This window comes from Rhinoderma darwinii, chromosome 1 (genome assembly GCF_050947455.1).
Source record: "Rhinoderma darwinii isolate aRhiDar2 chromosome 1, aRhiDar2.hap1, whole genome shotgun sequence".
Taxonomy (NCBI): Eukaryota; Metazoa; Chordata; class Amphibia; order Anura; family Rhinodermatidae; genus Rhinoderma; species Rhinoderma darwinii.
The window spans coordinates 267,206,785-267,224,545 of NC_134687.1; the positions used below are offsets into that span (position 1 = coordinate 267,206,785).

The 17,761-nt window shown below is 41.7% G+C and overlaps 1 protein-coding gene across 2 annotated transcripts in view; it reads right to left on the reverse strand.

The window, feature by feature from the left end:
* Positions 1–11,875: 11,875 nt before the first annotated feature.
* Positions 11,876–17,761, reverse strand: part of LOC142741053 (MOB kinase activator 3A) — a 56,275-nt gene continuing 50,389 nt past the window's right edge. For both annotated transcript variants that reach the window (XM_075850448.1, XM_075850455.1), the window contains exon 4: positions 11,876–12,393. In XM_075850448.1, coding sequence (XP_075706563.1) covers positions 12,364–12,393 — 30 coding nt within the window. In that variant the 3' untranslated portion in view covers positions 11,876–12,363. The remainder of the gene's footprint in view (positions 12,394–17,761) is intronic.

Sequence of the window (17,761 nt, forward strand, 5' to 3'; positions counted from 1 at the left end):
ATTGGACTATTAGAGTCATGTGTCAGGTACAGAAGTGGAATATTCCCATTTGAAAACATTTTTAGTTATTTGTTTTTTGTCGTTGTTATTGTGAAAGGAAAATTCTGTGCAGTGTGTGTGTGTGTGTGTGTGTGTGTGTGTGTGTGTGTGTGTGTGTATATATATATATATATATATATATATAAAGAAGAAAAATGAGTTTGCATGTATCATTTCTAGTTATTGCTCAATGTTAACGTTTGATGTAAAGATGTGATTTGTTAATGTTTTTCTTCAAATTAATTATTTGATTAAGATCAATTAATGTTTATACAATGAAAAAGTTTGTTCTCCACAGGAAGAGTCCAACTGGGAGCGGAAGGCGTGAGAACCAGATTCTAACAGAATGTGGACGGATAAGGGAAGGTGAACCGGTAACACCCAAGGCACTCTTGATGGCACTTGCATTGATGGTGTATGACCTCACATATGCCCCAAGACTGCAAGGATCGATTTGGTAGGATCTAATTGGTATGTCCCAGGCTTTACAGCTGTTGCTGCTAAATTCTGTTAGAGCTGTTTGATTTGCCTATAGAACAGTCCTGGCAGACCGGTGCCAACCTTATCATACCCGCCTCCCACGAAGAGAACAGACCTTGAGAGGCCTTCCCATGCAATACAAATTAGAGTAAGAAAAATTGGTTTGTGACATTTGTCAGGTAAACATGTGGAATCTGTGTATATTTTGGTGAGCTGGAGATGTTCCAGGCAATCAGCTCAGATCAAGGTACAAATCCTGCTGGAAAGCGTGACACCAAGTGCAAATGAAATGTACCCAATAATTACACATCTTCTAGGTGCCATGTCCATTGGAATAGAGAAGTTTTTCTTATATAAAAGGTGTTTGTTTGATTTAGTTTAAGGGCCTGACATTGTTATCGTATGTACTTAGAACAACTTTTATAGTACGTAGATGTTATCACCAGATTAGTATTTATTTTAACAATTGACAAGGGTTGGGGGTCCCCAGCAAGTGCCAGTAAACATGAACTAAAAGATTTTTAATACGATGAACTCCATCACTGAGGTGCGGCAGGCGCAGCCGGCGCCAGTACAACGCGTTTGTCATGAACTGACGGCAGTGTCACAATTCCAAGCAGCCGCCCAGACAAGTAACTTACCGGAGGAAGAAGACAGATGAGCGGAGGGTTTGTGGTGTCACAATAACACTCCACTAATCCGCCTTCGTGGGATCTCGCACCAGGCTCACAGCATGAGGTGTTGTGTACAGCCCGGTGACGTAAACTAAGAGACGGAGTCTGAAAGGAACAGTGTCATCACCCAAAAAAATTTTCATATGTTCAAGATGTTAGTGCTTTATTAAAAACGTTTATATTTATTTGTGTGTTTGTGTTTTACTTTTTCTTATTTTTACACTTTTTCTTCCCTATGGGGGCTGCCATTTTTTGTTCCATTTCTGTGTGTGTCGATTAACGACACATACAGACATGGAATACGGCAGCCACAGTCCCATAGGGACTGCGAACGGCTCCCGTCCCATTGACTGCCGTGTACGGCGTCTGTGTGGGAACTGCGCATGCGCCGCTCCCACACAGTCCTATTCGAAATTGGCGCCGTCCGGCGCCATTTTCCTGTGGACCGGAAGTCGCGGCCGGACAGTAATATTACTACTTCCGGTCGCGGCTTCCGGATTTGTGCACTTGCACCAGCGGCAGCAAACGGAGCGGACGGGCCGGAGGGAGCCGCGGCGGCAGGAGCAGGTAAGAGATTTCAATGTATGTTCGTGTTTGTGTGTGTTTACTACTGTATGTAAACCTACTACACTGTGGGTTAGCTCAAAAAATGGCGACACACAGTGTAGGAGGTTACATCGTTCAAACCCCTCGTTTATCCCGGCACTAGCCAGGATAAAGGAGGGGGGAATGCTGAGAGCTCACTAGAGCAAGGGCTTTTAACCCAATGCTGCAATTTTGGGAACAGCTCCATCTAGTGACCAAAAATGGGTAGTATTATAAATTAGAAATAATTTATAATATTTCCTGGACTCGTGCAAAAAAAAAAAAAAAATTTGAACAATGTTTCATCACCCACACACTAAATGTTTAATTTTTTTTAAAAAAACATGTTTTTCTGGCAACACATTCCCTTGAACAATGAGAAGGACCAAACCAAGTCCTGATGACATCAGCAAAGTTCAAAGTAAAGACCAAAGACCTGAGTGAATCCGTCAGCAGTATCAAGTGTTTCAATCAGAAGACCGGAGAAGAAGAGGACGATGATGTACAGGACTTGTCAATACACTGGTGGGACCCCATACCCTAACCGGACATTGGTGATGGCATCAAATTAGTTGTGGCCCTATTGATATATTGCTTGAGTTTCATAATCATAGTATATAATTTCTGTAATTTAATATGAGAAAAAGGGGGGTTTGTGAAGGATGATTTATTTGCTTATATTCTCTGTATGAAATTACATTGTGAATGATCAAGCAGGATGCCGAATTACTAAGATATGTAATATGTGAAAGTGATGATAATGTTTAAATGATTTAGTTTCGTGCAGCAGCCATCTTGTCTGGAGTTCCCATCTTGGTTTTATTGTAGTGAATAGAAAAGTAATTGTTCCTTTAATACAAGTAATGTTGATTTCGTATGTTTTATCTTTGACCTTGGTTCCCATGTGAAGTTGGTAAGGAATGGACAAGGCGGGAGATGGGAGGGTGGCAAGTATGCGTGAGGGAAGGTCTCCCCCATCTCCACGAGAATATTCTGTCCATAAGAGATAAGACCACCTGCAAAACCTAATGTGTGAAGAATTATAATGATGTATCTGGGATGTATTTTATTGTATGCTTTTTACTGAATAACAAATATTGTTACATTGTCTCTGATTGGTTTACCTCAAGCCTATACCCCTTCTGAATTTCAGTTTAACAGTTTGAGTTTTGGTAATAAATCCTTCAGAGGAGCATTTTGAACATATCAGCGTGTCTGTGTGTTTTCTTCTCCTCTCTCGATATATATCGGTGAAATATCCTAATTAGGATACAGACTAAGGGTATGTTCACACGGCCTATTTACGGACGTAAATCGGGCGTTTTTGCCCCGAATTACGCCCGAAAATAGCGCCTCAATAGCGCTGACAAACATCTGCCCATTGAAAGCAATGGGCAGACGTTTGTCTGTTCACACGAGGCGTATATTTACGCGCCGCTGTCAAATGACGGCGCGTAACTAGACGCCCGCGTCAAAGAAGTGACCTGTCACTTCTTTGGCCGTAATTGGAGCCGCTATTCATTGACTCCAATGAATAGCAGCGCTAATTACGGCCGTAATTGACGCGGCGTTCAAGCGCCTGCACATGCCGGTACGGCTGAAATTACGGGGATGTTTTCAGGCTGAAACATCCCCGTAATTTCAGCCGTTACGGACCCCCGCCGTGTGAACATACCCTAAAGGGGTCTGGCCTTGAGAGTCTGTTTGGACTCGTATAAATTTCAGTCTAATATATTTTGAGCGATGGATTTCCACGACAGTGTGTGTGTGTGTGTGTGTGTGTGTGTGTGTGTGTGTGTGTGTGTGTGTGTGTATATATATAGGTGGGGGTGTGTGTGTGTGTATATATATATATATACACACACACACACACTGAAGGAAATAAGTATTTGATCCCTTGCTGATTTTGTAAGTTTGCCCACTGTCAAAGACATGAACAGTCTAGAATTTTTAGGCTAGGTTAATTTTACCAGTGAGAGATAGATTATATTTAAAAAAAAAAAAAAGAAAATCACATAGTCAAATTATATATATTTATTTGCATTGTGCACAGAGAAATAAGTATTTGATCCCCTACCAACCATTAAGAGTTCAGCCTCCTCCAGACCAGTTACACGCTCCAAATCAACTTGGTGAATGCATTAAAGACAGCTGTCTTACATGGTCACCTGTATAAAAGACTCCTGTCCACAGACTCCATTAATCAGTCTGACTCTAACCTCTACAACATGGGCAAGACCAAAGAACTTTCTAAGGATGGCAGGGACAAGATCATAGACCTGCACAAGGCTGGAATGGGCTACAAAACCATAAGTAAGATGCTGGGTGAGAAGGAGACAACTGTTGGTGCAATAGTAAGAAAATGGAAGACATACAAAATGACTGTCAATCGACATCTATCTGGGGCTCCATGCAAAATCTCACCTCGTGGGGTATCCTTGAACCTGAGGAAGGTGAGAGCTCAGCGGAAAACTACACGGGGGGTACTTGTTAATGATCTCAAGGCAGCTGGGACCACAGTCACCAAGAAAACCATTGGTAACACATTACGCCGTAATGGATTAAAATCCTGCAGTGCCCGCAAGGTCCCCCTGCTCAGGAAGGCACATGTACAGGCCCGTCTGAAGTTAGCAAATGAACATCTGGATGATTCTGAGAGTGATTGGGAGAAGGTGCTGTGGTCAAATGAGACTAAAATTGAGCTCTTTGGCATTAACTCAACTCGCCATGTTTGGAGGAAGAGAAATGCTGCCTATGACCCAAAGAACACTGTCAAGCATGGAGGTGGAAACATTATGTTTTGGGGGTGTTTCTCTGCTAAGGGCACAGGACTACTTCACCGCATCAACGGGAGAATAGATGGAGCCATGTACCGTCAAATCCTGAGTGACAACCTCCTTCCCTCCACCAGGACATTAAAAATGGCTCGTGGCTGGGTCTTCCAGCACGACAATGACCCGAAACATACAGCCAAGGCAACAAAGGAGTGGCTCAAAAAGAAGCACATTAAGGTCATGGAGTGGCCTAACCAGTCTCCAGACCTTAATCCCTTCAAAAACTTATGGAGGGAGCTGAAGATCCAAGTTGCCAAGCGACAGCCTTGAAATCTTAATGATTTACAGATGATCTGCAAAGAGGAGTGGGCCAAAATTCCATCTAACATGTGTGCAAACCTCATCATTCAACTACAAAAAACGTCTGACTGCTGTGCTTGCCAACAAGGGTTTTGCCACCAAGTATTAAGTCTTGTTTGCCAAAGGGATCAAATACTTATTTCTCTGTGCACAATGCAAATAAATATATATAATTTTGCCAATGAGATTTTCTTTTTTTTTATATAATCTATCTTTCACTGGTAAAATTAACCTAGCATAAAAATTCTAGACTGTTCATGTCTTTGACAGTGGGCAAACGTACAAAATCAGCAAGGGATCAAATACTTATTTCCTTCACTGTATATATATGTATATATATATATATACATACATACACACACACACACGTGTGTATATATACACAAACACACACACACACACGTGTGTATATATATATATATATATATAATATATATATATATACACACACACGCGCACAATTTTTTTTTAGGGGGTGGGCAACATGTGTCTTTGGACTTGAGTTCCTGATCTTTTGAGACTCCACCAACTCCCCTGCCTCAAACTAAATCTGTCCTAGGAACGGGACACATTTCTCAGAAAAGTGCATTGTCCCAAAAGGTTTCGAATAGACAGCCGTTTGGGCTATACAGAAGTCAAGCAGCTCTCTCACACACACACACACACACTAATTATTTTTATATATATATATACACACACACACACACACACACACACACAGAGTGTGTGACATCAGGGGCTCCTCCAGGAGAGGAATCCCCGGCAAAAAGGGCAAAGGAGCCCAAATGGAGATATCTATATAGGGGGATATGTGTGGCACCATCTACAGAGGGCACTGTGGCATCTACAGAGGGCACCAGCGCAATATCTACAAGTGGGTGTGTGGCATTATCTACCTAAGGCACTGTGCCATTATCTAGAGGGCACTGTAGCATCTAAAAAAGTGGCTGCCCGATCTTGATATTCTTGTGTCTGCCAAACGCTGCCAACTGAGAAGCCAGACTGCATTTAGCGACACAAGCTGGATTGTTAACATAAGCACGTGGCGTAAACTCGCAAATTTCCGGTAAGTTTAACCCGTTAGTGACCGCCAATACGCCTTTTCACGGCGGCCACTAACGGACTTTATTCTGATGCATAGGCCTTTTCACGTCACTGCATCAGAATAAAATTGCGGCGCCATGAAAAGAGATAGCTCCCTGCTCTCAGCTACCGGAGGTAGCTGAGGGCTTGGAGCACACTCTGGGGACCGTTGTTTGTGGTCCCCAAACCGGCGATCGCCGGTATTCAACGAATACCGGCGACCGCCGTTACAATTAACGCAGCGGTGGAAAATCTAAATTTTTATCTCCTCTCACCATTAATGTTTGGTGAGAGGAGATAAAAAAATAACCTGAAGGGCCTCCGATGCCCGCGATCGTGCCCCCCTTCTCTTCTCCTCCCGCAGCTGCCGGGAAGAGAAAAAAAAATGGCGCCCGCGCATGCGCACACAATCGAATTAAGATTGCGGCGCCGTGCAGAGTGATAGCTCCCTGCCCTCAGCTACCAGAGGTAGCTGAGGGCTTGGAGCACACTCTGGGGACCGTTGTTTGTGGTCCCCAAACCGGCGATCGCCGTTACAATTAATGCAGCATTGAAATCTAACTTTTTATCTCCTCTCACTATGAATGTTTGGTGAGAGGAGATAAAAAAAACTACTTGTTAGGCCTCCCGTTTTTTTGTTTGTATTCTAGAAAAAAAAAAACAACAAACAATTATTAGTGTGGTGAACCTGAACCGCAGAAGCCGCAGAATGTTCTCTGCAGAGCAGGCATACGCCATGCTGTGCTCTAGCGGTTCCGGCAGTGATACGGACACTGCGTCAGAAGCAGAACTTGGCTCAGAAAGCGACACAAGTTCTGCTTCTGCCACTGGACCCCCCAGCCCTATGGTGGTGGACGCAGCGGTCAAGCGTCAGGAGACGGGCCTAGTACTGCAGTCCCTTCCGCAATTTGGGATCCTGCAATTGCTTTCTCCCCCCAAGTTTTGCCATTTACAGCGACTCCAGGCATCAACGCAGATGTCTCAAATTTTAGTCCCTATAATTTTTTTCATTTGTTTATAGGCGATCAGGTCCTGGAACTAATCGTCCAGCAGACGAATTTATACGCCAGGCAATTTGGCACCCAAAATCCCAGGTTTTGCTATGCCAGAGGATGGATCCCCACAACAGTTTCTGAAATAACATTTTTTGGGGGAATTACCCTAAACATGGGGATAGTAAAAAAAAACCTCTATCCGCTCCTATTGGGCTACCAGCGCTATCCATAGCACGCCTGTATTTGCAGCCGTTATGGCCCGAACGCGCTATGAGACTCTAATGCGTTTCATGCATTTTTCTGACAATACACAAATCCCCCAAAGAAGTGACCCAGCCTATGATCGCCTCAACAAACTGAGACCCCTAATCTCCCTCCTAAGTGACTCATTTTTCAATTTATACACCCCAGGCCAAAAACTAGCGGTAGATGAGTCCCTTATGTCCTTCAAGGGCCGTCTATCGTTTCGACAATACATCCCCTCCAAAAGAGCCCGATACGGAGTGAAACTCTATAAGGTGTGCGAGAGCACAACGGGCTACACCTGTGGCTTTTTCATTTATGAGGGAAGGGATCGCCACCTTAATCCCCCAGGATGCCCAGAGGATATTGGCATTAGTGGGAAAATTGTCTGGGAACTCATGGTGCCATTCCTACAAAAAGGGTACCATGTGTACACCGACAATTACTACACCAGTGTCCCCCTGTATAAGTCCCTCCATGCTGCTAATACAGGGGCGTGTGGGACGGTACGAAAAAAATAGAGTCGGCTTCCCTCAATGACTGGTGTCCAGGCGACTAGTAAGGGGTGCGTCACTCTCATTTGCAAGTGACCAGTTGCTCGCTGTCAAATGGAGTGACAAAAAGGACGTGTACATGCTCTCCACCGTGCACGAGGACACCACAGTGGCAGTAAGAGAGAGGGGCGCTACCTCTGATAAGAGGAAACCGGTCTGCGTGGTGGACTATAACAAGTTCATGGGGGGAGTCGATCTATCTGACCAGGTCCTACAACCGTACCTGGTCAAGCGCAAAACTAGGGCCTGGTATAAAAAAGGTAGCGATCTACCTTATCCAAATGGCCACTTACAACAGCTATGTGCTCTACAAGACCCAGGGAACGCTCAGTTTCCTCCAGTATCAGGAGAAAATTATAGAGCACCTCCTGTTTGACTCCCCCGCACCTAGAGACTCCGAGTCAGAGGATGTCAAAAGGCTCACTGAGCGCCACTTCCTTCACCCCGTCCCTGCCTCTGTGAACCAAAGATACCCCCAAAAGAGATGCCGGGTGTACAGCAAACACGAAAGGAGGAGCGATTCCCGGTTTTACTGCCCCATGTGCCCTTCAAATCCAGGCCTGTGCAACTACCCCTGTTTTGAGACCTACCACACCGTTTCTAATTATTAATTTTATCTATAATTTAGGGAAAACCAAAAAGGGTGGGGTGGGGTGGGGGGGGGGGGGATTCTTTTTAGGGAGTCAATTTCATTTATGCATACTTTTTTGTTTCGTTTCTGGGCTTTCCAAGGGAGGGAGGGATTCTCATGGGGAGGTTTATTTATTTCAGACTGTAAAACTAAATTTCCCCTTTATGATTTTTTTTATACAATTCTTGGACAATTAAATCCAGGACTTAATCACTCACAAATGAATAGTTTATACAGGAGCCCACATCTGTCTATTCAGAACATGGACCCCACAAGTGTTCTTGAAATAAAAAATAAATTTGGGCATTGCATTTATTAGTAGATAAATCCAACACCTGCGGCCCGTGCCGCCCCTGAATTAGTGGAAGTCGTGCATTTTAGCAATGGTTACAAGAATAAATTGGGGATGTATTTCCTTTTTCTTAGGACTATGTCCTGCCACATACAGCTGTTACATTCCTAATTCTGTACCGTGATACGGGCATGATATTTTTTTTTTTGGAGGATCTCTAATAATCGAGCTGTTCCTTATCAATACACCATGGGCTTTGTTACGGTTCTTCTGGAAATACTGACATCATTTTGGGGATTAGTGATCCTTTACTGTTCCTATAGATGGTTTTGGACACGGTCCCTTTATATATTCTGTAGGTGATTGGTTGTTTTGTGCACATAGCGGTTCCTACCTTGCCGGGCAGGGGCCTGTTATGGTGTACCGCGTCACTTGGCATATTCGTCCCTCATAAGGATTGATGGAGCTAAAGAGACGTTGTACAACCAGTCACTGAAAAAAAAAAAAAACCTTGTCTTGACAGCCCTGCAGGTGTTCTTCTATCTAGTGAACAGACTCAAGTTTGCAACATAGTTGGATACATTTTCCTCCATTTGTTTGAAGATATTGCCCGTCACTCCAGTACAGTTTATTTTTTCCTCTCTGACTGATTTTATATTAGGACAGAATTCTGTCCACAATGACATCATAATGGCACCAACTGCTTCTTCAGCAAGACATAGTCATAAGTACAGGCAAATACGTCTATAGCAACATGTATCCATTATGAATACACGGCTTCACTTCTATTCTGTGCCGCACAAATTTATTAATGTGGAATATTTCTAACAAAATAACCTTCTACCACGTCTCCTCTATTTTATCTGGAAACGTAATAAGAGTTTGAAGAAAACATTATATACCCATAGTGTCTGAAATGATACCCATTATTTCCTCCTTTGAAGCATTTTTGGTCCACATGCCCACTACACCACTAGATGAATACCTTTAGGGGTTTAGTTTTTAAAATGGGGTCATTTCTGCGTGGTTTATTTTTTTGTTCAGGCAGCTCAATGCCTCTAAATGCATGATATGGGGCCTAGAATTTATTCAATTGTGCCCTGAAAGCCAAAGGGTGCTCCCTCTCTTTTTGGCCCAGCCACACGTCTAATAAGCAGATTGGGGCAACAATGAGCGTATTTTTGAAAACAGGGTGATAGATTTTGGGGTGTGTTTCTTCATTTTCATGTTCGCTTTACAAAGAAATCGGTCTTCAAAGTGATACTTTTATGAAAAAAGTGAAGTTTTTTTCACCGGCTATGTATTAAATTTAGCAAAAAACTGTGGGGTCAAAATACTCACTACACCCCTAGATAAATACCTTAAGGGGTCTAGTTTTCTAAATGGGGTCGTTTATGGGGAGTTTCTATCATTCTGGCAGCTCAAAACCTCTCCAAATGCACATTGGGGCCTAAAACATTTTCAAGCAAAATAGGAGTCCTGAAAGCCTCCGGGTGTTCCCTTCCTTTGGGGCCCTGCTGTGTGTCCAGGCAATGCATTAGGGTCACAATGGGGGCATTTTTGAAAACAGGAGAAACAGGGTGATAGATTTTGGGGTGTGTTTCTTCATTCTCATGGTCGCTTTACAAAGAAATCGGTCTTCAAAGTTATACTTTTATGAAAAAAGTGAGATTATATTTTTTTACGCCTGCTTTGCATGAATTCTTACAAAAAAAACTGTGGGGTCAAAATACTTACAACACCCCTTAATAAATACCTTAAGGGGTGTAGTTTGCAGAATGGGGTCACTTGTGGGGTTTCCACCATTCTGACACCTATGAGCCTCTGAAAACCTGGCTTGGTGCAGGAAAACCAAATGTACTTCAAAATGTATAAAATTATTACTAAACTTGTAAGTCTTCTAAATTGCTCCAAAAAAAATTTTTTTTTTCAAAAGTGCTGCCAAAATAGAGTAAAGAGATGTAAATATATATTTAATTAAAAAAAATTGTACTGTATGTATGTACATATGTGACATATTGCCGTTAAAAATTGGGAAAAATGATAATTTTTACAAAATTTCTTCATTTTTTTTCTATTTTTTTATTAATTTCCGTAAATCGTATCAGTCTACTTTTACCACTAAAATAAAGTACAACATGTGACGAACAAACAATGTCAGAATTACTTGGATATTCAAAACTTTCGCTGAGTTATTCTCTGATAAAGTCAGACATACCAGATTTAACAAATCTGGCTTGGTCATTAAGGCCCAAACAGGCCCGGTCATTAAGGGGTTAAAACTAGCAGTATTATTATAGCAATGTAACATTGTTATAGTAATGTAGTATTGTTATAGTAGTTCAAATAATGAATCGATTAACAATAATTTTGTATTTGATCAAATTTGAAAGTAACGCGGCCTGTCAACTTCAAATTTATTCTATGTGCACCCCATTTACCCGGCCGAGTTTGAGACCCCTGCTTTAGATCTTCCTCACTACATCCCCACATACATGCACACTTGGTTTGGCCGAGCATGCAGGTCTTTTAAATAGGGAGAGGGGAATAGGATGCTTCCAGACTCCCCCACTGCAAATATCGGGAGCTAGAAGAATCTGGAATATTGAACACCCCCTAGGATATTATGTAGTCTGCCAGTCCAGCTGAAATAAACAGGTTTAGCCGACTCTCAGGTAATGTGTATGGGCACGTTACAGACTTTTTTACACAACACGTTTGCTGCAGATTTTTTGCAGAAGATTCTATACTGAAATATGAGGTCTGTATAAAGGAGGATTCACATGCAGCAGAAGAAAAACTGAAGATTTGTTGCTTTATTTTATAGGGAATTTGTTCAGAATTTCATCCTAGGAACTAGAGGGTGAGATGCGTGACCAAATCCTTAGAAAAACAAAACTTACAATTTTATTGCAGATTTACTGGCCTGTTTCAAGTAATACAAACCATGTGGCGTTGAATTGATTATATTCCTTGTAATATTGTAAAAAGTTTCAAATGCCAAAGCTAATCTCTAAAATATAAAGTCTTTAGTAAGTTTATTGGTGCAAGTCAGCAAAAAGCTAAATTTTGTGTTATGTTGTTTTCTTTCAACGAATGAAAAAACATTACAAAAACCCAACAACTCCTAAATATCAACAGACAGGTGGTTCAATGCAAAGCCCATCAGTGCAGAAATACTTTAATTTAATTAAGCATGGTTATCTTTCACAGAGACCAAACATGGAAGAAATGTAAAAATAGGTTAAGTCCAACTAGCAGTAAATATGTGATACAAAACAGTAAAAATTTAATTGAAGGTACAAAAACCTGAGATGGTTGTACACTACAGATCTGGAATTATTGCATAATGGAGAAACCATTAAGTAAACAATGGAATGCGAAGATACAAAAATTAAATTTAAAAAAGACAAAAGAAATGTACAACTTTTTAAGAAGAGTGCCTTTAGTTATCACAGCTTAAAAGAGATGTATTTTTTAAATCTATTTTTTTTAGATAGGATGCATCACGTATAGTGAACTATTCATCATAAAAAGGCAAGAGACTCTTCTCCCAAGCGACCCTCTGTTGCAGAGCTCAGCAGTTAACTGACAGGTCCAACAGGCAACAAGGGGAGGTGGAAAATGTAAAACAAGGAAAGGGAAACCCCATCTTAGTGGCACATCCTTAATGTCATTTCTTTCTGTGGAAGACAAAACATTTAAAGTATTTAACACTGACTAGTAAAATAACAAAATTAATTACTTTAACTCTTTCATGACGAAGGGTCATTGATGCCCCTATTTCCAGGTGAAATTTTCACTCATGCACTTCTTTAAAGAGACTCTGTCACCACATTATAAGTGCCCTGTCTCCTACATAAGGAGATGGGCGCTGTAATGTAGGTGACAGTAATGCTTTTTATTTTAAAAAAAAACTATCTTTTTTCACAACGTTAGGAGCGATTTTGGTTTATGCTAATGAGCTTTCTTAATGCCCAAGTGGGCGTACTTTTACTTTCGACCAAGTGGGCGTTGTACAGAGGAGTTCATGACGCTGACCAATCGGCATCATGCACTCCTCTCCATTCATTTACACTGCACTAGCGATATAGTTATATCACTATGTGCAGCCTCATACACAAGCCCTAACATTACTACAGTGTCCTGATAATGAATACACATGAAATCCAGCCTGGACGTCATGTGTACTCAGAATCCTGACACTTCATACTCTTTTTTGTGAGATTCCGGCAAGTGAAACCAAATCTCGTTTAGATCCGTAATCTATTATAAATGCGATCGCAGAATCGCATATTATAGTCCCCTAGTGGGACTAGTAAAAAAGTGAAAAAAAAGTTTAATAAAAAGTTAATTTAAAAAAAAATGTGAAAGAAAAATGAAAAACCCAGCTATTCCCCTTACAAAATGCTTTACTATTAAAAAAAACAAAATAAAGTTAAAAAAAGTTACACATATTTGGTATTGCCGCGTCCGTAACGACCCCGACTATAAATCTATTACATTATTTAACCCGCACGGTGAACGCCGTAAAAAAATGTAATAAAAAAACGATGGAAAAATTGCTGTTTTCTGTGAATACTGACTTTAAAAAAAATGTGATAAAGGGGAGATTCACACGAACGTTGCGTTTTTGCGCGCGCAAACAACGCAGCGTTTTGCGAGCGCAAAAACCATTTGACAGCTGCGTGTGTCATGCGTGTCTGATGCGCGGCTGCGTGATTTTCGCGCAGCCGGCATCATAGAGATGAGGCTTGTCAACGCCCGTCACTGTCCAAGGTGCTGAAAGAGCTAAATCTTTCAGCACCCTCGACAGTGAATGCCGAACACAACAGCGAAAAACCTGTAAAAAAAAAAGATAAAGTTCCTACTTACCGAGAACTTCCCGGCCGTTGCCTTGGTGACGCGTCCTTGGTGACGCGTCCTTGGTGACGCGCCTCTCTTGACATCGGGCCCCACCTCCCTGGATGACGCAGCAGTCCAAGTGACCGCTGCAGCCTGTGATTGGCTGCAGCCTGTGCTTGGCCTGTGATTGGCTGGAGCTGTCACTTGAACTGAAGTGTCATCCCGGGAGGTCGGACTGCAGGAAGGAGACAGGAGTAATCGGTAAGTTAGAACTTCGGTTTTTTTTACAGGTTAATGTATTTTGGGATCGCAAGTCACTGTCCATGGTGCTGAAACAGTTTAACTCTTTCAGCACCATGGACAGTGACTATCTCCTGACGTCGCGTACCGATAATTTTTTTGCCGGGATCGGCCAAAACGAGTTTGGCCGAACCCGGTGAAGTTCGGTACGCTTGTCCCGCTTCGCTCATCGCAAAGACACTCCGTTTGGATGTTCGGAAACAGAAAAGCACGTGGTGCTTTTCGGTTTTCATTCATCCTTTTCACTGCTGTTGCGCGAATCACGCTCGTCCCACGGAAGTGCTTCCGTGTGGTGCGCGTGATTTTCACGCACCCATTGACTTCAATGGGTGCGTGATGCGCGAAATACGCAGAGTGTTTGAACCTGTCGCGCTTTTTGCGCAGCAGACAAACGCTGCGCAAAAAGCACGGACTGTCTGTACTGCCCCATAGACTTGTATTGTCCATGCGTGCCGCGTGAAAACCACGCGGCCCGCACGGACCGAATACACGCTCGTGTGAATCCCCCCAAACAGTGATCAAAAAGTCGCATCTACTCCAAAATGGTACCAATAAAAACTACAAGTCTTCCCGCAAAAAAAAAAGCCCTCATACAACCGCATCGGCGAAAAAAGAAAAAACGTTACGGCTCTTCAAATATGGAGACACAAAAACAAATAATTTTGAAAAAAAAGCGTTTTTACTGTGTAAAAGTAGTAAAACATACAAACACTATACAAATTTGGTATCGTTGCAATCGTAACAACGCGCTGAATAAAGTTATTGTGTTATTTAGATCACACGGTAAACGGCGTAGATTTAAGATGCGAAAAAGAGTGGCGAAATTTCAGGTTTTTTTCTATTTCCCCCCAAATAAAAGTTAATGAAAGTTAATCAATAAATAATATGTCCCCCAAAATGGTGCTATTAAAAAATACAACTTGTCCCGCAAAAAACAAGACCTTATACAGCTATGTCGACGCAAAAATAAAAAAGTTATAGTTCTTGGAATGCGACGATGGAAAAACGTAAAAAATGGCTTGGTCATTAAGGTTTAAAATAGGCTGGTCATTAAGGGGTTAAACGATATCTTGACACACACACACACACACACACACACACGCGTCCTTCTCAATTAATTAGAATATAAATCGAAAAGCTTTCAGTAATTCAATTCAAGAAGTGAAACTCATTCTATAGATTCATTACACACAGAGTGATCTATTACCAGCATTTTTTTTTCTTTTAATGTTGATTATAGCTAACAGTTAATGAAAACCCAAAATTTTGTGTTTTAGAAAATTAGAATTTTATAAGCCCATTTCAAAAAATTTTAATACCGAAATGTTGTCCTACTGAAAAGTATGTACAGTATATGCACTAAATACTTGGTCGGGCCTCCTTTTGCATGAATTACTGCATCAATGCGGCGTGGCATGGAGGCGATCAGCCTGTGGCACTGCTGAGGTGTTATGGAAGCCCAGGTTGCTTTGATAGTGGCATTCAGCTCGTCTGCATTGTTGGGTCTGGTGTCTCATCTTCCTCTTGACAATATCCCATAGATTCTCTATGGGGTTTAGGTCAGGTGAGTTTGCTGGCCAATCAAGCACACTGATACTATGGTTATTAACCCCTTAATGACCGGGCCATTTTGCACGTTAATGACCAAGGATTATTTTTTGTTTTTTCACGGTCGCATTCCAAGTCGTAATTCTTTTTTTATTCCGTCGACATAGCCGTATAAGGGCTTGTTTTTTGCGGGACGAGTTGTATTTTGTAATTGTACCATTTTTAGATGCTTATAACATATTGATTAACTTTTATTAACTTTATTTTAGGAGAGAATTGAAAATAAGCAGCTATTCCAGCATTAAACTTTCACGTTTTAAATTTACACCGTTTACTATGCAGAGTAAATAACATGTTAACTTTATTCTATGGGTCGGCACGATTACGGGGATACCCAATATGTAAGGGTTTTATATGTTTTCCTACGTTTGCACAATAAAAACCCTTTTAGAAAAAAAATTACTTGTTTTTGCATTGCCGCGTTCCAAGAGCCGTCATTTTTTTATTTTTCCGTCGATGTGGCCGTACGTGGGCTTGATTTTGCGGGACAATGTGTAGTTTTCATTAGTACTATTTTGGGGTACATAGGACTTATAGATTAACTTTTATTTTATTTTTTATGGGCGGAATGGGAGAAGAGAGAGAATTTTGACATTGTTTTTTGCGTTTTCTTTGGACGCCGTTCATCCGTCGGTTTAATTAATATGTTCATTTTATTGGTCAAGTTGTTACGATCGCGGGGATACCATATATGTGTATGTGTGATTTGTTTTGACCGTTTTTCTAAATAAAACCACTTTTTGGGCCAAAAAAGTAGTTTTATTTGACTTTGACTGTAATTATTATTTTTTTTTCACAAACTTTATTTAACGGTTTTAAATTTATTTTTTTAGTCCCACCAGGGGACTTCACTATGCGATGTGCCGATCGCATATATAATGCTTTGGTATACTTTGTATACCAAAGCATTATTGCCTGTCAGTGTAAAACTGACAGGCAACCTGTTAGGTCATGCCTCTGGCATCGCCTAACAGGCAGATGCTGAAGACAGACCTCGGGGTCTTTGTTAGACCCCCGGCTGTCATGGAAACCCGACGGCAACCCGCGATTTGTTTGCGGGGGCGCCGATCGGGTGACAGAGGGAGCTACCCCCTCTGTCAAACACATTAAATGCCGCTGTCACTATTGACAGCGGCATTTAATGGGTTAAACTGCCGGAATCGGCGCGCGCTTCGATTCCGGCAGTTGCAGCAGGAGCCAGGCTGTGTAGAACAGCCGTGCTCCTGCCGCTGATCGCGTGGGTAAACTGTCAGTACCTGCGCGATCACAGGACGGATATATCCGTCCTCCTGCACGAACTAGCAGCTGCTGAGGATATCCGTCCTTCGGCATTAAGGAGTTAAACCTTTCATGCTGATAATCTGTAGATTCACGTCCTTGCTGCATATGCTCCGTGCAGCCAGGGAGTGTGTCTACAGACCTCTGCTTCAGCCGACATAGCTCTGAGAAAAGCACTCGGACGCCGGCTGTGTCAGTGTCCCCAGCAACCTGCTCACGAACAGCTGAACCGATTGGTTTGGCTGGTGAGCATGTGATCACCATGATTAACCAATCATGGTGATCTCTGAAAAGTTTGTTTACAAACAAACTTTTGTACTTGTCATCTCCCATCAGCCTCTTTCATTCGGTCACAGTGTTTTAGAAAGAAGGAGACTGATCGAGAGAAGACAGAAGAAAATTGAAAAATACATACATACATACACTTACAAAAGTATATAGAAACTATATACTTTGTATTCCCTGTGCCCCTTAGTATTAGAATAGGGAAGAGAAGAAAGAAGAAAGAAGAAGAAATCAATTATTAGCGTGAACTTAAAAAGGACAAAAAAAATATAACTGTACACCATTAAGGATGTCACGCAAAAAGTATTCCGTGGAACAGGCTTATTCAATATTAAGCATGGACAGTGAACAAAGTTCAGAAAGAGACATTGCCTTTGAAGGCTTTAATAGAAGCGATACAGAAAGCCCCGATGACAGTGCCATGACTGGCCCCAGTGCAAAAAGGGCGAAAGCCAGTGGCCAAAATTTAGAAAGTCAGCCTTGTACTAGCGCAGAAGCGCAAAGGCAGTTGGAAGTGGTACATGGCTAAGAACCTGAAGTTCTTGAGGAGTTGGGGGTTCCCAATGTATAGCCAAGTACTGGCATCCCTTTTGTTCCTGCATTTACTGTTGACCATGGCGTAACAGTTGAGGTTACAGATTTTGGCCCTTTAGAATTTAATATTTTTTTTTGATGACCGTTTATTTAATCTATTTGCTCAACAGACAAACATCTATGCTGAACATTTTTTTTTTT